General features: G+C 39.5%; 1 protein-coding gene across 2 annotated transcripts in view; it reads left to right on the top strand.

Annotated features, from left to right (window-relative positions):
- DSN1 (DSN1 component of MIS12 kinetochore complex) overlaps positions 1–27,814 on the top strand; it is a 60,192-nt gene that overhangs the window by 12,953 nt on the left and 19,425 nt on the right. Inside the window, exons 4-6 of one of the 2 annotated variants that reach the window (XM_089651747.1) lie at positions 47–119; positions 5,956–6,043; positions 14,096–14,155. In XM_089651747.1, the coding sequence (XP_089507873.1) occupies positions 47–119; positions 5,956–6,043; positions 14,096–14,155 (221 nt within the window). Of the gene's footprint in view, positions 1–46; positions 120–5,955; positions 6,044–14,092; positions 14,156–27,814 lie in introns of both variants that reach the window. The other variant, XM_089651746.1, reaches the window with a different exon arrangement.

Raw genomic sequence — 27,814 nt, 5'->3', positions numbered from 1 at the left:
CTCTTATCTTTTCTTTAATTTTTGGTTTGTTTTTTTTTACCACCAGTGCTCTGTACATAAACTAGAAAACTCCTTGTCTCATATTGATGGATTCGACTCCAGTTCCTTTAGTGCAACCGGTAAGTTTTTTTTGTTTTTTTTTTTTTCTCTTTTTGCATAACCTTTGTGGGGCAGGTGACACTTGTGTGCCTTCATTTATGTATCTGTCATGACCATAATTCTGTTGTATGTATCTATCATGATCATAATATTTATTTTTAGCACAAGTGTGTTTTGTATTCCCCTTACCTATGGAATTTACTGTCGCTGTCTTTCCCAGTGATAATGGAAACCAGGAGAAATAGTTTCTGTTAGTTTTGCAGTGTCTCCACTGGCAAGATGGACTCACTGATGGGTTTAAGGGAGAAAATAAATTTGGGCTTGTAGCTGCCCTTTAAGACTTTAACTGCTTGCCAACTGTGCTATACCCGAAAAACAGCTAGTGTGGTTGTCCAGTTCTGGGAGAGCGTCCATAAACATCCTCCCAGAACGCGCACACCGGGCGCTGTCGGTGATTGCTGTGTAAGGTAAAAGGCCAATCAAAGTGGCCTTTTACCACATGATCAGCTGTCACAGAGTGAGGAAAGTACTGCCGATAGCCTGCAAATGTGACAGACGACATCTGCACTGATTATCAGTGCCCAGCAGTGTCACCCGTCAGTGCCCATCATTGTTGCCTATCATTGCATCATCAGTTCCTTCTCATCAATGCCCACCAGTGCCACGTCATCCGTGCAGCCTCATCAACGCACATCAGTGAAGGAGAAAAATTACCTGTTTAAAAAAAAAAAAGTTTTGTTTTTGTTTGGTTTTTTTTTTGTTTCTATAATAAAATTTTATTTTATTTTTTTCAAAATTTTTGGCGCTTTTTTTGTTTCTAGTGCAAACAATAAAAACCCCAGTGATGATTAAATACCACCAAAAGGAAGTTCTATTAGTGTGAAAAAAAAATGATAAAAATTTCATATGGGTGCAGTGTTGCATGACCGCGCAATTGTCATTCAAAGTGTAACAGCGCTGAAAATTGGCCTGAGCAGGAAGGGGGTGAAAGTGCCTGGTAGGAAAGTAGTTGATGCTGAATTAGAAGAAATTCAAACTCTGGGTGTCCTGGCGAGTACCAGGTCACCCACGGCATACAAAAATCAATGGGTGTCAATTTATTGGTCCACGACTGCCTGAATAGAATAGACTGAATTGAATAGCTAACTATGCTGATTCCTCCTTCTACACTGTTAGCCCAGGGACTGAGATAAAGGCAATCAAGCCATTTGACTTTGCTGCACCTTCTTGGATTCAGTGCGGTTAATGCACCCTAAGACAGGATGGTTGTTATTGGCAACGCAGATAATTTACACTACATATATAAGTAAAGGAATATTCCAGTCTGCAGCACCCTGCACATTTTAGAATAAATTAAAAGGTGCTGCAGATTGGACTTTTTCTTTAAATATACAGTACATATACAGCTGTACACTGCCCAAGATAGAGCTTGTGTCTACCTGATGCAGATACAACCTAATAAGATCAAAGACGAGGAGAGAAATGTCATGGTATGAAATAATTTATTACACCAGGAATTACTCATTACGTAATGCAATGAGCTAGAAAATCAGAACGACAGTTTTGGACAGTTCTTTCACCTATGGCAACAGTGTAGACATTTTAGGCACTGTCTACATCCGCCTTTCTCAACCCGAGTGACGTCTGTGGTCTTCAGGCCATCCTGGTTGAGAGAGACTGTAGACCAAGCTCCCACTGTGCCAATGTATAGTTTGGAGCTCTGCCAGTCTCCGTTAACTGCTTCTGCATCACCCTAGCAGAAATACTCCTACAGGGTGGCACGGGTGCTCAAAATCGTGTGTGTGTGTTTTTGTGTGTGTGTAATTTTGCAGTTACGGGTAGGGTGTGTGTGCGCCCTACCTGCGCCGCCATTCGTGGCCTTGGCTGCCAATCACTGGGTCTCAATCAGTGATCTCTGAGTATTGCCAAGGTGGGAGAGACCTGTATGTAAACAATACAGATCTCTCCCCTGTCAGCTCCTGCACGCTACTTTGTATGGCTCTGCATAGCAGAGCCATGCAAAACCGCATGCTTACACAGTAAAGCACACACCACCCACATAGTAAAACAGCACACAGCTAAGCCTTTGATCACCCCATATATTAACCTCTTCCTGCCCAGTGCCATTAGTACAGTGTCAGTGCATTTTATTAGCATTACTAATGAAAAAAAAAAAGCCTAGTATATATGCCATTTGTAAACGCTGTAACTTTCAAACAAACCAATTAATTTACACGTATTGGGATTTTTTTTTTTTTCAGCCAAGACATGTTGCAGAATACATTTTGTCAAATTCATGATGAAATTTGATTTTTTTAAAAAAATTTTTACTGGACATGTTTAATAGCAAATAGTCAAAAATGTTGTTTTTTTTCCTCAAAATTGTCAGTGTTTTTTTTATTTTTTTTGTTATAGCGCAAAAAATAAAAAACACAGATTATCAAATGCCACAGAAAGAAAGCCCAATTCGTGGGGAAGGACGTAAATTTAATTTGGGTTCAGCGTTACATGACAGCGCAATTGTCAATTAAAATAATGCAGCGCCATAATGCAAAAAATGGCCTGGTCAGCAAAGACGTGGCAGAATACATTTTGGACTAAATTTATGACTAAATTAGACTTTTAAAAAATTTTTACTGGGCATGTTTAATAGCAAAAAGTCAAAAATAGTTTTTTTGTTCCCCAAAATTCTGTTTTATTAATCATTAATGTGCAAATAAATCTGTGTTTTGTGTGTGTTATTTTTAACCACTTGCCCTCCTGAAGATTTACCCCCCTTTCTGACCAGGCCATTTTTTGTGTTACGGCTCTGCATTACTTTTACTGACAATTGCACGGTCATGCAACACTGCACCCAAATTAAATTTACGTCCTTTTGTTCCCTTGAATTGAGCTTTCTTTCAGTGGTGCTTGATTACCTGTGCGTGGTTTTTTTTTTTTTGCGCTAAAAAAAGACAATTTTGAGAGAAAATTGACTTTTTGCCATTAAACATGTCCATTAAATCAAATTTCGTCATAAATTCAGGCCACATATCTTTATTGAAAAAAACCCCCAATACGTGTAAATTAATTGGTTTACGTGAAAGTTTAGCATTTACAAATTGCGGTGTGTGTATATATACTGGGATTTTTTACACTTAGTTTTACTAGTAATGGCGGCGATCAGCGACTTATAGCGGGACTGCGGCAGACATTCTGACACGGGGGGGAACTGACTTGGTGTCACTGACATCTACAGTGATCAGTGCTAAAAAAAAAAAAAAAACACTGACATTGTACAAATGTCACTGGGCAGGAAGGGGTTAACATGAGGGGCGATCAAAGGGTTAATTGTGTGCAGGGAGTGTTTTACTATGGGGCGGTGTCTGTGTGCTTCACTATAAGCACACTGCTTTTGATGGCTGTGCACTTCGGAGATCCTTGTTAATCACCGGGCGTCGTCAAGTAATCACTGGCCGGGACCCAATGATTGACAACCATGGCGGCGCGGGTATATGTGATTTTGCGCACCCGTGCCACCCTGTAGCAATACTTGTGCTATAAGGTGGTCGGGAAGCTGTTAAAGTGATATTAAAGCTTTGTTTTTTTGTTTTATAACAAACGTTCTAGTTACTTGCTCTGTGCAGTCGTTTTGCATAGAGCAGCCCTGATCCTCCTCTCCTCGGGTCCCCCGCCAGTGCTTCTGTCTCCTCCCTTTTAACCAGTGCCCCTAATAGTAAGTTGCTTGCCATGGGGGCACTAAAACGTGCTTGCTCCAAAGCCCCACTCTGTGCCCGTAAGACACATAGAGCTGTGGCTAGGCTCTGCTCCCCATTCTCTTCTCATTAGCTCACGGGCTGTGATCGACAGCAGTGGGAGTCAATCGCTCTTGTTGCTGTGTCTCAGCCAATGAGGAGAGAGACCTGGGACAGCTGAGGCTTCCGTGCACATCGCTGGATCAAAAGTGGGCTATGGGGGGAGCAGCATACAGAAGGTTTTTTTACCTTCAAGCATAGAATGGTAAAAAAAAAAAAAACAACAAACATTGAGCCCTAACAGCCACTTTAACCCCGTACAATTGGAACTGCTTTTTGAGGTTTCTTTCACAATAGTGCCAAGAACTGACACACCTCTGAGAAGTGATCCATGCCTCGTCGCAACCTGTTTTAACTGCCTAATTGCGGCACCATTGTGCCGCAAATGCATGCAATGCACTCGGTTGTGGGGTAGTTGCAGAGCTACCCCATTTACCTTAATGGGTTGCATTTGGCGGGCAGTGGTGCCCACTGAACACAATGGCATATAATTCTTGCTACAGCCACGAAGCACTGTGACACAGCATGTGTATGCCTTCAGCCTCTGCTGGTAAAGGGAGAGCATTTGGTGGGGGTGGTAAAATCATCACCCAACCTCATGTGTGAATAAGCTCTCTTAGACTGGGGTGCCTTGAGACTGAAAAATACATTTAAAGGGTGCTATGGCTGAAAAAAGCCTGGAAACCCACTTCCCACAATTTACAAAATCTATTTAGTATAACAGCAACAGGTAGAAGTACTATGTTTGCTAAAATCCTACAACTTGTGCAACAAACGTAGGTAGAAATGTGTTTTCCCATTACACATTTACTATTGTTTAATTAAGCAGGTTGAAAAGTGTTGTGGATACAGCACCAGAAACATGATTTGTCTTTAATGTAGTGTGTCCCATATAAAAATATATATATGCAGCGCTTAAGACATCAGAATCAATAGATATAAATGAATTAATAAATGATGACAGTATGGATGCATAAAATTAATAAAAATTGGTAAGTAGTATCATGGATGTGTATCTTGAATCAAAACAGGTATGAACTGCGCTCCAAGGCGCTGAGGATAGTGATGTGAAACCGCGTCACAACTTGACGTTTAAAGTGCATATAGTGACATATGTGATAAGTCAATATTTTCCAATAACAACAATGAATGGTGAGAAATCCATGACTGCTGTGGCTGTGAAAATAGATGTAGATTGCACTAACCATAAAGCACAATCTATTGCGCATTGGAGTAAATTAAGACCAACTCCTGGTCATATGGATCTGGAACAATGCAGCACGGGGTCATCTGGCCAGCAACACCCAGGTAAGTAACACACCACAGAATGATATCCAGACTCCAGAGATGCAATCATCAGCCACCAGGGGGAACCATTCACATAACCATATGCCGTTCAGCAGGATTCACCTTAAAAAGGGGGGGGGGCTCGCAGCAAAACAAGCTGAAGATAAGTCTCCAATAGTGTAGTATTTTTATTGTAAACTCAAAAGAACATGACAGAAGGTAATATAACTCATATCAGGAAAAACCAAGATGGCCGCCAGCCAACCATGTGGGCCGTGCGGATTGACGTTGCCAATGTAGGGCACCTCCCTAGTGTGTCCCATGCTCTGCCTGCTGCTGCATACTGTACAAATCTTCCTTCCACTGACACCTCCCCACGGCTGTGAACTTTCAGTGCTGCAGGGTTTGAGCTGTGACTGTGTTATACATTAGCTCCCTCCCCTTCTCACACATTCACAGAGATCCTATTATTTCCCAGAAAGCAAAGCACTCTGGTGGAGGTATATCCTGTCATCCATCCACTGTCCTCCTTAATTGCAGGCAAGAAAGGAGGAAGAAGAGGGGCAGCAGCAGCAAAGCTTCACAGCCGCTGATCTTTAGTTCAGTGCTCTGGGGAGTGTCCAGGGTTGGAGTAAATATTCCTACAGTAAGCAGCAGCCACAGGACAAAATACACACTTTGGTAGAGGAAAATGATGTCCCTGGTGCTGTATCCACAACAAGAATATTACCTAAACTCCCGCTTTTACCAAGTTTTATTGTAATCTTTCCCACAGTATCTGCGGTTAAGGAGAAAGTATTGCGCTTCACAGAACGTCTGTCTCGTGATGGAACACTGGAAAGATGCACTGAAGGCTCCAAAAGGTGAGGCATTTTCTATAAACACAACCTGGGAGATTAGAGACATGGGGGGCTGGCTGCTATTTAGTTTATAAAGGTCCTGCCTCTGGGGATGGCACTCCAGTCTTGGCTTCTTTATTTTACCAAGTGAGTGACTGATGTGTGACAGGAAAAATTGTCTTTCATGTTCTGGATTTTTTCTCTCTAGGTGTATCTGTCTCTCTGGGAGGGGGGTTGGTGTATAAATTGTCTTTAAAAAACAAAAACTAAGGTGAGCAGAATGTGAATGCAGGGGTCCTTTCTAGTACTTTGGATGATACAAATGCTTACCATGGGCAGTTCATTTTCTCTTTGCAGCCCACTGTCATAGTGCAGTTACAGTATACTTTTCAGAATGCTCACATATGGAGCAGAACTGAGCACACAGGTTCAATGACCATTTCAGGTAGTCTGACCTATACAGATTCTGTTGTCCCTTCTAACAGTACCTGTATTTACAGATTGTAATAAGTTCTTTATTGGTCCCCCACTACTGGTACAACTCTCTAGCAATAACTACTTAGCAATAAAAATTGTAGGCTGGAAAATGACTTTTGAAGATAGTCAGGTATTCCATTCTCTCTGGACACAGGAGCATTGTCCCTCCCTTTTCTGATTTGGCTGGAATTATTTTCTGAGGTCAGCCAATAGGAAAAAAAAATCTATTTTATGGGAAAAGGAAGGTCGAAGGAAATTAAAGGGAAATTAAGTTGGATTTTTACATGGGGATTACTAGTGAGCAGTGACAGAAGAGCGGGAGAAACAAAGAGCTTACAACTATGTAAGTTTTGTTGGGTTAGCAAAAGGAATAGCCATTGTCTACCAAATTTATATTGCCAAACAGGAGACCCTTAAAACAGTGTTAGCCAAAGATCTGACTTAGGCTCTGTTCACACTAGTGTGATTTCAGATGCCATCAATTGCATGACCGTAGAAATCATTGTTTTCAGTGGTGCCCATTCACATCAATGCGACTCAGCAGGGTGCAATTTTGGAAATGGTTCCTGTAGCAGCCAAGTTGCACTACATAATTGCACTGACAGATGAAAATCTGATTGCAGCAGTGTAAATCTAGCCTTATATACACTGTCACCATGCCCAATAAGGGCGAAGTGATATTGTTTGTGTTATGGGCCCGCAGAGCCCTGATGGCATCTTGTTATTTCCCCCCCATACCGCTCCTACCTCAATTTTATCCAATGCCAATACTTGTTGCTTCTGCGTATTGAGGAGCATTTGACCTCCTCCACTAAGCTCAATTACTGTTATATGGCTTATGGAGTAATGTCAGCACTCCCCATAGTGTCTGATTTCAGCCGGCAATAAGGATTTTAGTGCTGCAACGGAGGCAAGATCGGTGAGAGAGCACTTCGACAGGAGTAGGTGCAATTTGTTTTCTCCTTCCAGGCTTATTGCAATTACAATAACATGATTCATGTGGGAAGAAAAGCTGTTACACATTTTGAATCTGGTAAAGAAGTAAAGATTGTTATCCCTGTTTTGGCTAAAGGAAATGTTTGTCTTTTTTTTTTTTTTTTTTTTTATCCAGCACATCTCTGCTGTGTTTATAACTGACAAATGATCATGTCCTTTTCCAAAAATACAATCCAAAACCATATATCAATATCAGCTGTGGATTTTTCTTCCAAAATACCATTCACTACCGTAGTTTTTGATTTGTTTTACAACATCTCACCATAGTTTTCTCATGTCTTATTGTACTGTCTTTAAGGTTTGCTACCAGCTACTGTATGTTGTGTAGGTGCGTACCTAAACAGTCCATTGAAACCGTTAGGAAGGCCATAAATGATGCAATAAATGGCTCGATTTCTCCCATCAACACTTACCAGCTTTTGGGGGGGGGGGAGTCACATCAAAGTAGTGGATGGAACCTCATCAAAGTTGCTGCAACTTTTTAAGTCGCATAGTTTTCAACTGTGCCATTGAAATCAATGGGCTGCGACCTGCCATGCGACTTTGTATCCAAAGTCAAATGTCAAGTCGCACTAGTGAGAAGCCTTAATGTTATAAAAATTAATTTTCATTTTCAGTCTGTAGCTGCTGTAATTTTCTGAATATCAATGCAATTTGGCAACATGCAGGTTTTCTGAAGTTGGTGTACAGAACTTCCTCAGAAATGTAATTTCCTGCTTGTGTGATTGGCTCACTGATTTCCCCAGAAATCTGCATTGAGATGCTTTTAAAATCTTAGACACTTTTTTCAATAGGAATTATATTTTTGGCGAGGAAAATTATCCTAAGGGTTAATTATTTCCAAAGGGATGCAGACAATTTCCATTTTTGAACACTGCAAGTTCTTCAGCTGTTTAGAATGGAACTAGTAGGGCTCTGCTACAGTGTTTTTTTTTTTTTTTTGTTTTTGTTTTTGTTTTACCACTTCCCTACTGGGCACTTATACCCCATTCTTGCCCAGGCCAATGTTCAGCTTTCAGCGCTGTCGCACTTTGAATTGACAGTTGCGAGGTCATCCAACACTGTACCCCTAAACGTATTATTTTTTCACGCAGATAGCATTCTTTTGGTGGTATTTAATCACCACTGAGTTTTTTTTTGTTTTTTGCTAAATTAAAAAAAAAAAAAACACATTTGGAAAATAACACGTTTTTGCTTCGTTCCTGTTAATTTATTTGCTAAATTTTATTTCTTTATAAATGAGGGTCAAAATGTATTCTGCTACAGTTCTTTGATGAAAATACCCCAAATTAGTGTATATTATTTAGTCTGTAAGTCTGTAGGAAAGTTAGTGTCCCCAAACCATGATAGATAGAGAGATAGATATATATATATATATATATATATATATATATATATATATATATATATATATATATATATAGATATATATATCTCTCTATCTATCTATCTGGCAATCAATCCTGATGTACTAACAGCTAATATAATTTCTTGAGGCTCAAAACCGCCAGGACAGTGCAAATACCCCCCACGTGACCAATTTCTGGAAAATACATTCCAACGTATTTAGTAAGGGGCATGGTGAGGTGTTTTTTTTTTTTTTTTTTTGAAGTTGTACTTTTTTGTTACAATTTTTGAAATTTTTAAAAAAATTTTTTTACTTATTGTCACCAGTCCAGTACAGTGTTATCATATAACTGTTGTGTAGGTGATCAGGGACACTGGTGACTGTATGTAAAAGAAAAAAAAATAAAATAAATATATATATTCGTGTACCTCGGTTAACTTAATTTTCGGTTTACGAATGAAAATCCATTGAAAATAATACCTCAGTTTACAAAGATTTTTTGGCAATACGAAGTGTATGTTTTAAATGCAATTGTCGCCTTTTTTTTTTTTTTTTTTTTTTTTTGTCACTACAGCTCACAGAATTAGGGCTCATGTACACTGCGGCTGCTAAACTGACGTTCAGCAGCTGTTCAGCGTTTTTTTTTTTTTTTTTTTTTTTTCAGCAGCCCCTGAACTCTCCCTTATGTTTTCCTATGTGTCCATGTACACTGTCATTTACAGTCGTTTACAGGCAGTTGAGTTTACAGTCGTTTTTTTTAGAATGCACCAAACTTGCGTTCAGGAGTAGATTTTTCCGACGTTTCAAATGCCAAACGCTTGTAAACGTGGTTAACCGTGTTTAGAAGCATTTTTTAACTGTTCCATATCCAGATGCTGTTCAGAGCCTTTTTTTCATCAGAAATGCATGCAAAGCATTTTTCATGTATTCAAATGGACCCGGTACACCAGCGCAGTCAGTTGCAGGTTTCCTGTGAAGGAAACAATGGTAGAACGTGCCGCATTATGATCATGATGGGATCCATAGTGAATACAACCAGAAAAGACAGGTCATCTCAACACCTACTGCTCTCTCTGCTTCTGCTCTCTTTCACTCAAAATGTCTAAAATAGTTAATTATTTACTATATTTCAGTGCGTTCTGGGCATTTGTGTGGTGTTTTATGTAATAATTTATTCTAAATAATTAGGGCGGTGTCCTCTCCCTTAAACAAAATATTGCAGTGCCTCCAGCCGTTAAAATACGGCAAATATTCAAGAAACCAATAATTTGGACACCTTAATTTGATCACCACTTAATAATATACCTTGATTTCTTTCACCAATATGTTTTTGTTACCATATACACAAAATTTGCTTTTTTGATAAATTTATGTACAAATATTTATATATATTAATACAAACGCAGAATACTGGTGATGCATATGTTCGTACACACAATCAAAGATATAGTATGCTAGTCTTTATGGGATCATACAATATATGGTTATTCAAATAAGGTAAAACAAAATTTGGATATGTTAGTTGCAACTTATAGTGCTTCAGATATTATTTGCAATTTCCCACGGCCGTAGGGAAATAAAGTATTTCTGATAATTAGCACCACAAAAAAACGCTACAAATCAGTTAGTATGCAGTATATAATCTCAGTACTAATACTCAAACAGTTATATTAATAATAATTCAGAGAACCTTAATACATTCCTAATTATACAATACAAATGTTGTAAATCTTAATAAGTTTGAAATATAAAAGAAAATTACAATTTGGCACAGTCTCACCACTCCCAGAATCTCGATTTTTGAGGCCTCCCAGTGGGATGCAATTGGAAAAAAAATGTTTCTGGGCAGTCAGGCACCAGAATTAAATGAGCATCAGCGTCTCTGGCGAAACTCTTTTCCTTCAAATGGCAGCTGGAAGTTCTCAGCAAAATGGCTGCAGGTGGCAAGTGAGTATAGTGCAGTATATAGTGGTAATAGAGTAGTTAAGAAGTTTCAGAAGTAGTTCAGAAGTGATCAAGAATTAGTAGAAGTGATGATTCAGAAGTTTTGAGAAGTTAAAGTTCATAGAAGTCTTTAGAAGTTGTCAGAAGATTTGATTTGAAGTAGAAGTCAGAAGATTCCCTTCAATTTGAAGTGTTTGGCATTTTATACCATACAAGTCCTTTGTTCCGAAGGACCTGCCAACAGGCTTGTTGATTGGACGGTTGAGAAGTTTGCGTACCTATAGAAGTTCCTTTCCTGTTCACCGGGGACAGTCAGGTATCACAAATGAACTTGTGGTCTTAATGATGACTCACTCTTTTATATAAACAGTATGTCTTTATGGATCAAATATATGGGTCCTATTCAAGTATAAATAAATTCCCCATTAACTCTCAAATAAGGACCATAGAAAGATGTGAATACATTTGGTTTCTCATTTTTCTTATATATGAACTGTATTGGGATGGCTGATTTCCTTTGGAAATATAGAAATTACCCAACTCACAAACCATCTTCTATTTTATAACTTCATGATCTTCAGTCGAGTGGTATGCAGTACCCAACTTTGTTGAATAGATTTTGGTGTGTGGATACATACCTTTTTTAATAATGTTTCAGTTCATGTATACCAAACTCTTTATTTTAAATGACCCAAATTTCACCTTATGTTTAATGCACGGTTCAAGGATATGTGACATAGGAAAACTTCTAGTTACTTCTAGTTAGTTGTTTGGTGATCACACACCTTCCAAGGTTTTGGGAGAAATAAGACAATAAGGATTTAGTCTCAGAATTGTCACTTTGGTATCTGTGTTTGATCACCTGCAGAAATTCAAATAGTGGTGTTTAGCCTCATTGTATCTTAGACAAATTTCTTCCACTCATTGTTTGTTTTTTTTTTAACTTCCTAGTTCACTGGAAATCAACCCAGGATGTTAACCCATGACAGTCAGCTAGGATTCCCAATTTGGGATAATATAATTTTTCTTAATAAACAGTCCAAAAGTCATCACATTTCGGAGGGTCTCCTGAGGTTGTCTTAAAAACGCTTCTGAACACAAACGTGGCAAAACACGCATAAACACGATTTTCCAAACACCCCGTGTACATGAGCCCTTAGCTGTCACTTTCCCCGGAGTTATAGGAAACTGTTTCTTTTAACTTGGGAAAATAAACTAAATGGAAAGTTTCTTTTAGCTGGGGGGGAAAGTTACAGCTGAATCTCTTAGCTATAGTAAAGAAAAAAAAAAAAAAAAAGCAGTAATTACATTTAAAAACCGACACCATAAAAAAACGGCATGGGGTTCCCCCTCCCATCCATACCAAGCCCTTTGGGTCTGGTACGGATTTTGAGGGAAACTCCCACGCCAAAATAAAAAAAAAAGCGTGGGGGTCACCCCAAATTCCATACCAGACCCATATCCGAGCATGCAGCCCAGCAGGTCAGGAAAGGGGGGGGGGGGGGGAGACGAGCAAGCACCCCCCTCCTCCTGAACCATACTTTGCCACATGCCCTCAACATGGGGGGATGCTTTGGGGCAGGGGGGCTCCTACCCCCCCCAAAGCACCTTGTCCCTATGTTGATGGGGACAAGGTCCCTTCCTCACAACCCTGGCCGGTGGTTGTGGGGGTCTGCGGGCAGGGAGCTTATCGGAATCTGGAAGCCCCCAGATCCCACCCCCCCTCCCATGTGAATGAGTATGGGGTACATGGTCCCACTAATCATTCACAAAAAGTGTAGTGTGAAAAAAGACAGGACACGGTCTTTGGCAAGTCCTTTTATTAAAAATAAATAAATAAATAAAAATGTCCCCCGCAGTAGATCCAGCGTCAGTCACTATGTACGCCGTTGCCGACCCGAAAAAAGAATTTAAAAAAAAAAGGCTCCACTTCCAACGATGGCCCCCAGCTGTCTGCCGCTCCGGTGGCTTGACTGTTTTTATATATGTAAGGGACGGGGCCACCCAGGGACATCACGCATGTGACCCCACCCCACGCGATATCTTTTTTTTTTTTCCAACACACTGAACAGAGCGATACAACTTTACCACAGTAAGATTGTACTACTCTAAACAAATGATCAGGATTTTTTTTTTTTTTTTTACACGATTGCTAATACCAATGCATTCAATTGATATTAGCCACTTCCCATCCGCCCTATAGCAGATACACTGCTACAGGGTGGCATGGATGCGCAAAATCACGTGTGTGTGTATGTGTGTGTGTGTGTGTGTATATATATATATATATATATATATATATATATATATATATATATATATATATATATATATATATATATATATATATATATATATATTAGTGTGTGTGAGTGATTTTGCATTTCCAGATAGGGGGTGTGCGCCCTACCTGCGCCGCTATTCGCGGCTGTCAATCACCGGGTTGCTGGCGCCCAGTGATTGCTGAGGATCTCCGATGGGGGAGGTGAACTGTTAGTAAAAAAAAAACAGATCTCCTCCCTGTTAGCTTGTGCACACTCCTTTGGCTGTGCACAGCTATACGAAGCATACAGTGAAGCACACCGACACAGCCCCATAGTAAAACGCACCCAGCACACAGTTAACCTTTTGATCACCCCAGATGTTAACACCTTCCTGCCTATTGCCATTAGTACAGTGTCAGTGCTTTTTATTAGCACTGATCACTGTATTGGTGTCACTGGGTATGTCAGTGACACCAAGTCAGTTCTTCCCGGTGTCAGAATGCTCGCCACAGTCCCGCTGTAAGTTGTTGATTGCCACCGTTACTAGTAGTAATTAACAAAAAAAAAAAAAAAAAATCCCAGTATATATACTGCCAATTAATTTACACGTAGTGGGATTTTTTTTTTTTTTTTTTTTTTTTTTTTTTTTAGCAAAGACTTGTAGCAGAATCCATTTTGGCCTAAATTTATGACAAAATTTGATTTTGAGTGGTGTTTCTAGCTCTCCTTCAGGAAACTACTCATAGCTGATGTAGCTGGGAGCCATTTATTAGAGGAATTTCTTTTCCATATAGAAAAAACAGGGATGCTCAACTGCAGAAAACTGGAAGGTTGAAGAACCTGGGCATAAGGGACCTCTTTGGGAGGTACTCAAATGGAGTAAACTGAAGAAAAGTTTAAGCATTTTGGCTCAAAGCAAGGTTGTGCCTTGCTAAAAAGACTATATTGTTTCTGTCTGGAGCTCTGTTTTAAATGAAATATTCTCTTGTGGTCTGTTAAGTTTTTATTTTCTTCACAATTATTCACTATCTTTTTCAATCCCAGCAGTTTATCTAATAATGAAGATGCGGCGGCCCTTCAGGAAAAAGTTAGAAGTGACATTGCTGTGTAAGTCCACTCTCTCTGATTTTATATATGATGTATAGCAACAGAAAAGATAATTACCCTTCCAATCTTCCTTTTTAAGTGAATGTAAAGAACAGTGCACTGTCCTTTACATTTTTAGATTTGTTTTTACTTTTTGGTTTCAGGTTAGGACTTCATATTTAGATGTTCCTGCAGCCCAAAATGAATCACGATGATCCTTTAAAGTAGAATTTGTTTCACATTAAATAGTTTGTCTTCAGACTTTTTGAAAAAAATAAATACTGTAGTTGCTGACTTTTCATAAAAGGACACTTACCTCTTCAGGGGTCCAGCGACGTGCTCAGCTGGTCAATACACATTTGTGCGCTCTGCAAATAGTCCTGCAGCCTTCAGGGACCTGTGAAATGTCCCAGAACGTTGCAAGCAAGGGGCAGAACTTTCGGTGAATCGATGGGGCAATTCAACTGGAAGCAGAACTTCACTGTGACAAACTCAGCCAGGAAAGGGGCTTTTGGAAGGAAAATTATAAATGGTTTTCAAAAATGTTTTTATAAATATCTAAAAAGTGTGGTGTGCATTTGTATTCATCCCCCTTTAGTCTAATACCCCTAACTAAAATCTAGTGGAGCCAATTACCTTCAAAAGTCCCCTAAATAGTAAATAAAGTCCACCTGTGTGTCATTTAATCTCTGTATAAATACAGCTGTTCTGTGAAGCCCTCAGAGGTTTGTTAGAGTACAAAGGCCAAGGAATACACTAGACAGGTCATGGATAAATGAATAGAAAAAAACAACAGTGAGCGCTAATCCTGAAAGCGGCTAAGCACTCTAAGCAACCAATATGTACTTAAAATGGAATAACATAAAATAGTGCAGCGCTAAAAGTAGTGATAATAAGACAGATATAAGTCCACTGAAAGTCTTAGTCATATGGACGTGTCCAGTGACAAATGAGGATTTAGAATTGGTGATCCGTGTGGAAACGGCTGAAAAACGCACTCACCAGAAGTAGGACACATAAACGCAGTGTGCATCTAGAGCTCATGGATCCTCAATCCAGAAGGGGATAAAGCTGGTCCGGTTACAGGAATGGTGGATCCCTCCTCTGTGGATGCAGCAACAGATCCTCCTTTTCCCAATTAGGTGTAGGATTCCAAGATCAAGATTCTGCAAGCAAAAGCTCCTCAGGGGAGTTTTAGGGAAGGACACCCATAGTGTAGTAGGTTATAAAAAGCAGCTTTATTAAAAATTATAGTATCCAATTCAAAGTAGGCAGGTATCATAAAGATGTGTCAGCAAGACAAACTAACCCTGACACTCTGAATAATGGCCCCTGGGCCTCCACGTGGCTCCGGCGGCGTAGCGTCTCGACGTCCAGGCTCCTCCTTACGCGTTACGTGGGCACGCACATCTTCAGAGGTATGGAACCATTGGCGTGATGACACGAATAGGCGCATATAAATAGGCATAATGACGCATGCGCGGTTACGTATGCGCCAGTGTGCAATAACTAAGGCGCATGTGCGTGGCTCCGTCTTCCATTTTAATGGAGCTCGAAGACACAGGGTGGAAGGGCAAGAATGCCCTATAATTGACAGATGAATGTCAATGAAGACAAGTTCAACAACGGTGTGAAATACACCTATTTGAAAGACAATCTGTTTCAGATCTATGTAAAAATATAAAATAGGCGCGATAGCGCCAATGTGTTGAACTTATTTCCAATTAAATAGTATAATTTGAGTGAGTGTATATACATGCGTCATTATATCTTTGCACGTTAAAATTTATCAACATTCAAAAAGACATCATATGTATAAAAGTTATGTGCCAGAAAAAAAGTTCTCAGAGGATAAAACTAAAATAAAATAAAAAGACTGCAGAACTAAATCTGCACCAACCTCGAAACTAATGACACATGTGAGAATCATTAAAAGATCAATAGAAATTGCTTAGATAGAAACGCATGTGAGAAGGTCAAACCATGCGTCTATAACATGGAAAAAGGGGAGAAATTAATTTGTTTAAATTTACGTCACCCATTAGCAATGAAGCAGTTAAGATCTAGGTCTATATTAAGCCCCGCTGGATGGGAAGTACTCAATTCAAAAATGTGTTTAGTCTCCAGCTGGGAAACTGCTCTCACTTTATGTGTACCCCTCCAATGTGGGGTGACTAAGTCGATCCCCACAAACTTGAGTGATGTGGGATCCCTATGATGGAAACGTCTGTAATGTAGGGATAATGAATGGTCTTTATATCCTTTTCTGATGTTAGCAATGTGTTCCCGAAGGCGGTCTCTAAGCCTCCTGGTGGTCCGGCCAATATATTGTTTGGAGCACGGGCATTCAAGCAGATAGACTACAAATTTGCTGTCACAACTTATAAATTTATCTATTTCATATGTCTTGTGTGTTTGACTGGAACTATAGGAATAGGTTTTCTTCTTTCTACTTCCATTGCACTTACAAGCGATGCACCTATTACAGGGGTAAAATCCTTTCATATTAAACAATGTGAGTGATTTAACAGGAGGGTTAATAATGTTAGGAGATATTTTATCTCTAAGAATGGCTGGTCTCCGAAAAATTACTTCAGGTGTATCGGGAAGTATGTTATTCAAAACTGGATCTGATTTTAATATATTCCAATTTTTCTTGATGATATGTTTAACCGCTCTATGTTGAACAGAGAAGGTAGTGATAAACGGACAAAAAATGTCATTTATTTTCTTAGAATTGGTACAAAAGTTCCTCCTGACTAATCTGGGTGATTTCTGTGATAGTATTATCTAGGGATACCCCATTATAGCCCTTCTCCAAAAAACGTTCTTTCAAAATATTAGCTTGTATCTGAAAATCTGAGGTGTTTGTACAATTTCTTCTCAGTCTTAGCAATTGTCCTTTGGGGACGTTAGCAAGCCAGCTGGGATGATGGCAACTATCCAAAGGAATATAACTATTCCGATCCGACGACTTGAAAAACGTTTTGGTGATAATTTTGTTGTCTACCCTCACCAAGGTGAGGTCTAAAAAACTAACTTCTTCATGACTGAAGTTATAGGTGAGTCTGATATTTTAATTATTATAATTCAAGGTAGTGAAAAAGTTTTCTAGCGATTGTGTATTCCCATTCCACAACAAGAGAATGTCGTCAATATATCTCCTATAGAAGACCAATTCTGGCCAGTCCCTGGAGTATATAATCTCTTCCTCCCAGAAGGACATAAATAAATTGGCAAGACTGGGGGCGAATTTCGCCCCCATAGCCACACCCTTTATTTGTAAATAATATTTGCCATCAAACCACATGTAATTCTTAACCATTGCAAATTCAAGTAATTCTATAATGAAATCAATATGTGTAGAACCAAGAGGGCTCTGCTGTCTTAGGTAACATTCTGCGGCTCTCATTCCATCTGCATGGTTAATGTTACTGTACAGCGATTCAACATCTGCTGTAACCAATATTTTGTAGATGGAGTGATAACTACATCTTTAATGGCATTTAGGACCTGTTTAGTGTCCTTGAGATATGAGGGGGTGTGGACTACTAGTGGCTGAAGATAATGATCTATGTATTGTCCGATCTTGGAGCAAAGGGAATTGATCCCGCTGACTATTGGCCTTCCCGGGGGTCTCAAAGGGTCCTTGTGAATCTTAGGTAAGATATAGAGGATTGGTATTTTAGGTGCCTTGGGACAGAGAAAGTCACTTTCTTTTTTGTTGATGATATCTCTCTCAAAGCCTGAATTAATGATCGCTTTCAGGGCGTTCTTAAAGTTCGTTGTAGGATTATAATTGAGGGGAAGGTATGTGGAGGAATCTTTCAAGATGTTGTATACTTCCTCCATGTAATCCTGTTTGTTAAGGACTACTATTCCTCCACCTTTATCCGCAGGGTGGATGACCAAGTCATTTTTCTCTAACAGTGTTTTAGTTGCACGTTTAAGACTTGCATCTGCATATACTTTTTTTATTCTGTAATTTCTGTAAGTCTCTTAAGGTTTGATCTCTAAAGAGACCCACTGCAGAATTAGTTTGTGGTGGAGGGTTGAATGTAGATGCATTACTGAGGTTAGAGGAATTCCTATTTTTGTTCGTAGTTACATCTTTAGCAATGGGATTAGTTTGGAAATGTCTTTTTATGGACAATTTTCTAGCGAACTTGTGCACGTCTATGAACGTCTCAAATTTGTTAAGGGATCTAGCCGGTGCGTACTTTAATCCTTTATCTAGGAGCTTCAGTTCATTATCTGAAAGGGTTGTAGTACTCAGATTAAAGATACCTTTACCTATTATACCTTCCTCCTTTTTTGGGTATCTATGTATTCTTCTTCCTCCTCTCTTTCCTCTTGGTCTGCGCTCCTTTTTCTTATCCTGCCTGATCCTAAAAAACGTTGTTCCTGATTATTATAATAATGATAATCATTAGTATTATGGACCCTAGGAGTTACTGGAGGGTAATAGTTAGGAGCAGGATTTCTCGGAGGGTTGTAAGATTTTTTGTGTGGTTTTTTATAATTCTTATTCTGATTTCTTGGAGAGGGGTAGTACCCTCTATCATTCTCTTGTTGTGGAATGGGAATACACAATCGCTAGAAAACTTTTTCACTACCTTGAATTATAATAATCAAAATATCAGACTCACCTATAACTTCAGTCATGAAGAAGTTAGTTTTTTAGACCTCACCTTGGTGAGGGTAGACAACAAAATTATCACCAAAACGTTTTTCAAGTCGTCGGATCGGAATAGTTATATTCCTTTGGATAGTTGCCATCATCCCAGCTGGCTTGCTAACGTCCCCAAAGGACAATTGCTAAGACTGAGAAGAAATTGTACAAACACCTCAGATTTTCAGATACAAGCTAATATTTTGAAAGAACGTTTTTTGGAGAAGGGCTATAATGGGGTATCCCTAGATAATACTATCACAGAAATCACCCAGATTAGTCAGGAGGAACTTTTAGGTACCAATTCTAAGAAAATAAATGACATTTTTTGTCCGTTTATCACTACCTTCTCTGTTCAACATAGAGCGGTTAAACATATCATCAAGAAAAATTGGAATATATTAAAATCAGATCCAGTTTTGAATAACATACTTCCCGATACACCTGAAGTAATTTTTCGGAGACCAGCCATTCTTAGAGATAAAATATCTCCTAACATTATTAACCCTCCTGTTAAATCACTCACATTGTTTAATATGAAAGGATTTTACCCCTGTAATAGGTGCATTGCTTGTAAGTGCAATGGAAGTAGAAAGAAGAAAACCTATTCCTATAGTTCCAGTCAAACACACAAGACATATGAAATAGATAAATTAATAAGTTGTGACAGCAAATTTGTAGTCTATCTGCTTGAATGCCCGTGCTCCAAACAATATATTGGCCGGACCACCAGGAGGCTTAGAGACCGCCTTCGGGAACACATTGCTAACATCAGAAAAGGATATAAAGACCATTCATTATCCCTACATTACAGATGTTTCCATCATAGGGATCCCACATCACTCAAGTTTGTGGGGATCGACTTAGTCACCCCACATTGGAGGGGTACACATAAAGTGAGAGCAGTTTCCCAGCTGGAGACTAAACACATTTTTGAATTGGGTACTTCCCATCCAGCGGGGCTTAATATAGACCTAGATCTTAACTGCTTCATTGCTAATGGGTGACGTAAATTTAAACAATTAATTTCTCCCCTTTTTCCATGTTATAGACGCATGGTTTGACCTTCTCACATGCGTTTCTATCTAAGCAATTTCTATTGATCTTTTAATGATTCTCACATGTGTCATTAGTTTCGAGGTTGGTGCAGATTTAGTTCTGCAGTCTTTTTATTTTATTTTAGTTTTATCCTCTGAGAACTTTTTTCTGGCACATAACTTTTATACATATGATGTCTTTTTGAATGTTGATAAATTTTAACTTGCAAAGATATAATGACGCATGTATATACACTTACTCAAATTATACTATTTAATTGGAAATAAGTTCAACACATTGGCGCTATCGCGCCTATTTTATATTTTTATATAGATCTTAAACAGATTGTCTTTCAAATAGGTGTATTTCACACCGTTGTTGAACTTGTCTTCATTGACATTCATCTGTCAATTATAGGGCATTCTTGCCCTTCCACCCTGTGTCTTCGAGCTCCATTAAAATGGAAGACGGAGCCACGCACATGCGCCTTAGTTATTGCACACTGGCGCATACGTAACCGCGCATGCGTCATTATGCCTATTTATATGCGCCTATTCGCGTCATCACGCCAATGGTTCCATACCTCCTGAAGATGTGCGTGCGCACGTAACGCGTAAGGAGGAGCCTGGACGTCGAGACGCTACGCCGCCGGAGCCACGTGGAGGCCCAGGGGCCATTATTCAGAGTGTCAGGGTTAGTTTGTCTTGCTGACACATCTTTATGATACCTGCCTACTTTGAATTGGATACTATAATTTTTAATAAAGCTGCTTTTTATAACCTACTACACTATGGGTGTCCTTCCCTAAAACTCCCCTGAGGAGCTTTTGCTTGCAGAATCTTGATCTTGGAATCCTACACCTAATTGGGAAAAGGAGGATCTGTTGCTGCATCCACAGAGGAGGGATCCACCATTCCTGTAACCGGACCAGCTTTATCCCCTTCTGGATTGAGGATCCATGAGCTCTAGATGCACACTGCGTTTATGTGTCCTACTTCTGGTGAGTGCGTTTTTCAGCCGTTTCCACACGGATCACCAATTCTGAATCCTCATTTGTCACTGGACACGTCCATATGACTAAGACTGTCAGTGGACTTATATCTGTCTTATTATCACTACTTTTAGCGCTGCACTATTTTGTTAGGTCATGGATAAAGTTGTGGAGACGTTTGAAGCAGGGTTTGGTTTTAAAACAAAATATCCCAAGCTTTGAACATCTCACGGAGCACGGTTCAGTCCATCATTCAAAAAATGGAAAGAGTATGGTACAGCTGCAAACCTACCCAGACATGGCCGTCCACCTAAACTGACAGGCTGGGCAAACAGAGCATTAATCAGAGAAGCAACCAAAGAGGTCCATGGTAACCCTGGAGGAGCTGCAGAGATGCACAGCTCAGATGGGGAAATCTTTCCACAGGGCAACTATTGTCACTCCGCAAATCTGGCCTTTATGGAAGAGTGGAAAGAAAAAAGCCATTGCTGCAAGAAAGCCATAAGAAGTCTCGTTTGCACTTTGCGAGAAGCCATGTGGGGGACACAGCAAACATGGAAGAAGGTGCTCTGGTCAGATGAGACCAAAATTAAACTTGTTGGCCTAAAAGCAAAATGCTATGTGTTGCGGAAAACTAACACTGCACATCACCCTGAATACACCATCCCCACCGTGAAACGTGGTGGTAGCATTATGTTGTGGGGATACTTGTTTTCAGCAGGGACAGGAAAGCTGGTCAGAGTTGATGGGAAGATGGATGGGCCAAATACAGGGCAATCTTAGAAGAAAACCTGTTAGTCTGCAAAAGACTTGAGACTGGGTCAGTGGTTCACCTCCCAGCAGGACAACAACCCTAAACATACAGCCAGAGCTATACAATATAAAGTGCAGCGCTAAAATTATAAATGTGACATAAGAACATAAAAGTCCCGTTAATGAAAGTCCCAATAAAGATGACCTCAGTTAACAGTGCACACTGACCAGAGGTGCACGCAAAATAAATGCAATATGGCAAAGATGGAGTTCAGGACGTAGTCATCAGCATGGAAAGGACAGATGTATCCCCTTGATCAGAGAAGATCCACACGGTGGAGATAAAAACAGAGCAGAATAGATCCACTAGACAGCAAGGAAGGAATCACAGCTCCACCAGAGAAAGCCACCACTCCTCCACTGCACATCAACGGTATCTAGGAAGAGATGCTCCCCACAAGGGATCAAGAAAAAATGCCCATAGTGAAGTACAGTTGAAACTGGTTTATTAGGATAAGACAGGATGCATCCAATAAAATAGCAGTAGGTGAAACAGCACACGGCTAGCAAACATGAAAGCTAGCTATTAAAAACAAGGACTAACCGTCCTGTCAGATGTAGTGGCCGCCGGAGCTCCACAATGCTCAGACGGCGTGACGTCAAGGCGTGCGCAGGCTCCTCCTTACGCGTTACGTGCCAAGCACATCTTCAGAGAAAAGAACCGGTGTACGCCGCGACGTGCAAGTCAGAGCTAAATAGATCAAAAGGCGCATGCGCGATAGCCAGGCGCCATTTTGTCATAGCTCAAAAAGGTCTGCATGTCCGTCATAGATTATCAGAAGGACAGCAGACGGTACATCAATCATAATCAAGCATAAATTCTCTATACAAAATGATTATACATAATGGAGAAATGCTACTGAATATTAAAAAGGAAGAATATAACTATAACCATGGATAATATCATGATTACTTAAAAACAAGCCAGAAAGAAAGGCGCATGCGCGATAGCAAGGCGCCATGCTATCATAGCTCAAAAAAACAGAGTCCACATGCTCGTCATGAATTAACAGAGGAGCAGTGGATAATACCTCAATTAGGGATTGAGCAAAATCTCTCCATACTTAAAATAAGGTCATAAATAATGGGGAACGGTGGTTCAAAACCCAAACCCGAGATATATGAATAACTAAAGAAATTAAAAATAAAAATGGGGGCCAATAAATGTATAACGCAGCAATAATGATCATATGATAATAAACACACCATATTACAAAAATATGAATCAAAAATGCACAGATACGTATGTAAATGAAATTAAATAAAATACACAAAAAACATGAAATAAAAATGTGGAAAAAACTGTTATTTCAGCTATTGTCTATAAAACAATTTACGTCAAGCTCGACGTTAAGGCCCCGTGGGTATAGAGTATCCAATTGACAAATATATCTAGTCTCTAACTGTGAAACAGCCCGAATTTTATAAGTACCTCTCCAATGTGGAACAATAGTATCAATTCCAGTAAATCTCAAAAGGGAGGGATCTCTCCCATGATGACGTCTAAAATGTAATGAGAGAGAATGATCTTTAAAGCCCTTCCTAATATTATTTATATGCTCCCTGAGCCGATCACGTAACCTTCTCGTGGTACGGCCCACATATTGCTTGGAGCAAGGACATTCGAGAAGGTAGACTACATGCTTACTATTACAGCATATGAACTTGTCTATAGTATATGTGTTGTTATTGGAACTGGAGCGGAAGGTAGTGATTTTCCTTTTCCTATTGCCATCTACTTTACAGGCTATGCATTTATTGCACGGATAGAAACCTTTATGATTAAATAAAGACAGAGGCTTAGCAGGGGGATTAATCACATTGGGAGATATAATATCTCTCAAAGTGGATGCTTTACGAAAAATGACCTCTGGTGAATTAGGCAGAATTTTGTTTAAGATGGGATCAGCCTTCAAAATTTGCCAATTCTTTTTAATAATATGGCGAATAGATCTATGTTGAATTGAAAAGGTAGTGATGAAAGGGCAAATCAAATTCTTAGGAGATTTGGGGTTTGACTTAAGGAGTTGTTCCCTTCTCATATTTGCAACCATAGAGATGGTGTCATCAAGCGTAGAGATATTATAGCCTTTTTCAATAAATCTTTCCTTCAAAATGGAAGCTTGTATATGGTAATCATCTAGATCCGTGCAATTCCTTCTAATCCTCTGAAACTGACTTTTAGGGATGTTAGAAAGCCAATTTGGATGATGGCAACTATCAAGAGGAATGTAACTGTTACGATCGGAAGGTTTAAAGTAAGACTTAGTAACAATCTTACCACCAATGTTCATAAGAACTAAATCAAGATAATTAATTTCCACCATACTATAAGTATACGTGAAATTAATATTACTAGTATTGTAATTAAGCGTTCCGAAAAAATTAATGAGAGATTGCTCGCTACCATTCCATAACAACAGTACGTCATCAATGTACCTTTTGCAGAAGGATAATTCAGGCCACTCCCTAGCATAAATAATTTGTCACCCTTACACCATCCTATTTAAAGGATACCAAGCAAGTATTGAACGCTATACAAGATATTGCTACTAATCCCACTACCTATTTAGTTACTGCGGATGTGGAAGCCCTATATAGTAGTATAAGCCATCAAGAAGGCTTGCAGGCAGTTGATTATTATTTAAAACATCATAGCTCCTTATCTGCACCTCATATGCGTTTTATCCTTGAATTACTGGATTTTGCGATGAAAAAGAATTATATGTGGTTTGATGGCAACTTTTACCTGCAGATCAAGGGCGTGGCTATGGGGGCTAAGTTTGCCCCCAGCCTTGCCAATCTCTCCATGTCATACTGGGAGGAGGAGATTATTTATGCTAGGGAGTGGCCTGAATTATCCTTCTACAAAAGGTACATTGATGACGTACTGTTGTTATGGAATGGTAGCGAGCAATCTCTCATTAATTTTTTCGGAACGCTTAATTACAATACTAGTAATATTAATTTCACGTATACTTATAGTATGGTGGAAATTAATTATCTTGATTTAGTTCTTATGAACATTGGTGGTAAGATTGTTACTAAGTCTTACTTTAAACCTTCCGATCGTAACAGTTACATTCCTCTTGATAGTTGCCATCATCCAAATTGGCTTTCTAACATCCCTAAAAGTCAGTTTCAGAGGATTAGAAGGAATTGCACGGATCTAGATGATTACCATATACAAGCTTCCATTTTGAAGGAAAGATTTATTGAAAAAGGCTATAATATCTCTACGCTTGATGACACCATCTCTATGGTTGCAAATATGAGAAGGGAACAACTCCTTAAGTCAAACCCCAAATCTCCTAAGAATTTGATTTGCCCTTTCATCACTACCTTTTCAATTCAACATAGATCTATTCGCCATATTATTAAAAAGAATTGGCAAATTTTGAAGGCTGATCCCATCTTAAACAAAATTCTGCCTAATTCACCAGAGGTCATTTTTCGTAAAGCATCCACTTTGAGAGATATTATATCTCCCAAAGTGATTAATCCCCCTGCTAAGCCTCTGTCTTTATTTAATCATAAAGGTTTCTATCCGTGCAATAAATGCATAGCCTGTAAAGTAGATGGCAATAGGAAAAGGAAAATCACTACCTTCCGCTCCAGTTCCAATAACAACACATATACTATAGACAAGTTCATATGCTGTAATAGTAAGCATGTAGACTACCTTCTCGAATGTCCTTGCTCCAAGCAATATGTGGGCCGTACCACGAGAAGGTTACGTGATCGGCTCAGGGAGCATATAAATAATATTAGGAAGGGCTTTAAAGATCATTCTCTCTCATTACATTTTAGACGTCATCATGGGAGAGATCCCTCCCTTTTGAGATTTACTGGAATTGATACTATTGTTCCACATTGGAGAGGTACTTATAAAATTCGGGCTGTTTCACAGTTAGAGACTAGATATATTTGTCAATTGGATACTCTATACCCACGGGGCCTTAACGTCGAGCTTGACGTAAATTGTTTTATAGACAATAGCTGAAATAACAGTTTTTTCCACATTTTTATTTCATGTTTTTTGTGTATTTTATTTAATTTCATTTACATACGTATCTGTGCATTTTTGATTCATATTTTTGTAATATGGTGTGTTTATTATCATATGATCATTATTGCTGCGTTATACATTTATTGGCCCCCATTTTTATTTTTAATTTTAATTTCTTTAGTTATTCATATATCTCGGGTTTGGGTTTTGAACCACCGTTCCCCATTATTTATGACCTTATTTTAAGTATGGAGAGATTTTGCTCAATCCCTAATTGAGGTATTATCCACTGCTCCTCTGTTAATTCATGACGAGCATGTGGACTCTGTTTTTTTGAGCTATGATAGCATGGCGCCTTGCTATCGCGCATGCGCCTTTCTTTCTGGCTTGTTTTTAAGTAATCATGATATTATCCATGGTTATAGTTATATTCTTCCTTTTTAATATTCAGTAGCATTTCTCCATTATGTATAATCCTTTTGTATAGAGAATTTATGCTTGATTATGATTGATGTACCGTCTGCTGTCCTTCTGATAATCTATGACGGACATGCAGACCTTTTTGAGCTATGACAAAATGGCGCCTGGCTATCGCGCATGCGCCTTTTGATCTATTTAGCTCTGACTTGCACGTCGCGGCGTACACCGGTTCTTTTCTCTGAAGATGTGCTTGGCACGTAACGCGTAAGGAGGAGCCTGCGCACGCCTTGACGTCACGCCGTCTGAGCATTGTGGAGCTCCGGCGGCCACTACATCTGACAGGACGGTTAGTCCTTGTTTTTAATAGCTAGCTTTCATGTTTGCTAGCCGTGTGCTGTTTCACCTACTGCTATTTTATTGGATGCATCCTGTCTTATCCTAATAAACCAGTTTCAACTGTACTTCACTATGGGCATTTTTTCTTGATCCCTTGTGGGGAGCATCTCTTCCTAGATACCGTTGATGTGCAGTGGAGGAGTGGTGGCTTTCTCTGGTGGAGCTGTGATTCCTTCCTTGCTGTCTAGTGGATCTATTCTGCTCTGTTTTTATCTCCACCGTGTGGATCTTCTCTGATCAAGGGGATACATCTGTCCTTTCCATGCTGATGACTACGTCCTGAACTCCATCTTTGCCATATTGCATTTATTTTGCGTGCACCTCTGGTCAGTGTGCACTGTTACCTGAGGTCATCTTTATTGGGACTTTCATTAACGGGACTTTTATGTTCTTATGTCACATTTTATAATTTTAGCGCTGCACTTTATATTGTATATTCATGTGAGGATTTTTTGGTTGTCCTGTGCGTTTCAGCTGCTTGTCCATCTAAAGCGCTCACTTTTTTGCTCTTTGTTTCATACAGCCAGAGCTACAATGGAATGGTTTAGATCAGGGGTCCCCAAACTTTCCAAACAAAGGGCCAGTTTGGGAGTAGAAAATTTCCCAATATCCGTGGGAAAGAACAATACCCCATCATTGGTATCAGTGGAAGGATTGTACCCCATCATTGGTGTCATCCAGAGGAATTGTGCCCCATTATTGGTGTTATTGAGCCCCATTGTTGGTGTCTTTTGGAGAAATTGTGCCCCCTCGCTGGTGTCATTGGGAGGAATTGTGCTCCTTCATTGGTGTCTGCAGGGGGAATTATGCCCCACTCTTGGTATCCGTAAATGAAATAGTGCCCCAAGGGCCTGATAAAAGCAAACAAAAGGCTACATCTGGCCCCCAGGCTACAGTTTGGAGACCCCTTGTTTAGATCAAAGCATATTCATGTGTTGGATCTAGGTCTGGACTTTGACTGGGCCATTCTAACTGAGAATCTGTGGCAAGACTTGAAAATTGCTGTTCACAGACACTCTCCCTCCAATCTGACAGAGCTTGAGCTATTTTGAAAAAAGGATGGGCAGAAATTTCACTCTCTAGATGTGCAAACCTGGTAGAGACATCTCCAAATAGACTTGCAGCTTTAATTACAGGGAAAGGTGGTTCTAAAAAGTATTGACTCAGGGGGGCTGAATACAAATGCACGCCGTACTTTTCATATATTTACTTGTTGAAAACCATTTATCATTTTTTTTCCTCTTCACAATTCTGTGCCACTTTGTGTTGGTCTATCACATAAAATCCCAATAAAATACATTTACGTTTTTGTTTGTAACATGATAAAATGTGGAAGATTTC

The sequence above is a fragment of the Staurois parvus genome, unplaced genomic scaffold, assembly GCF_062004578.1.
Source record: "Staurois parvus isolate SC_StPar_1 unplaced genomic scaffold, SC_StPar_1.0 ptg000662l, whole genome shotgun sequence".
In the NCBI taxonomy this organism is placed as follows: domain Eukaryota; kingdom Metazoa; phylum Chordata; class Amphibia; order Anura; family Ranidae; genus Staurois; species Staurois parvus.
This window is presented reverse-complemented; position numbering and strand designations above follow the sequence as displayed.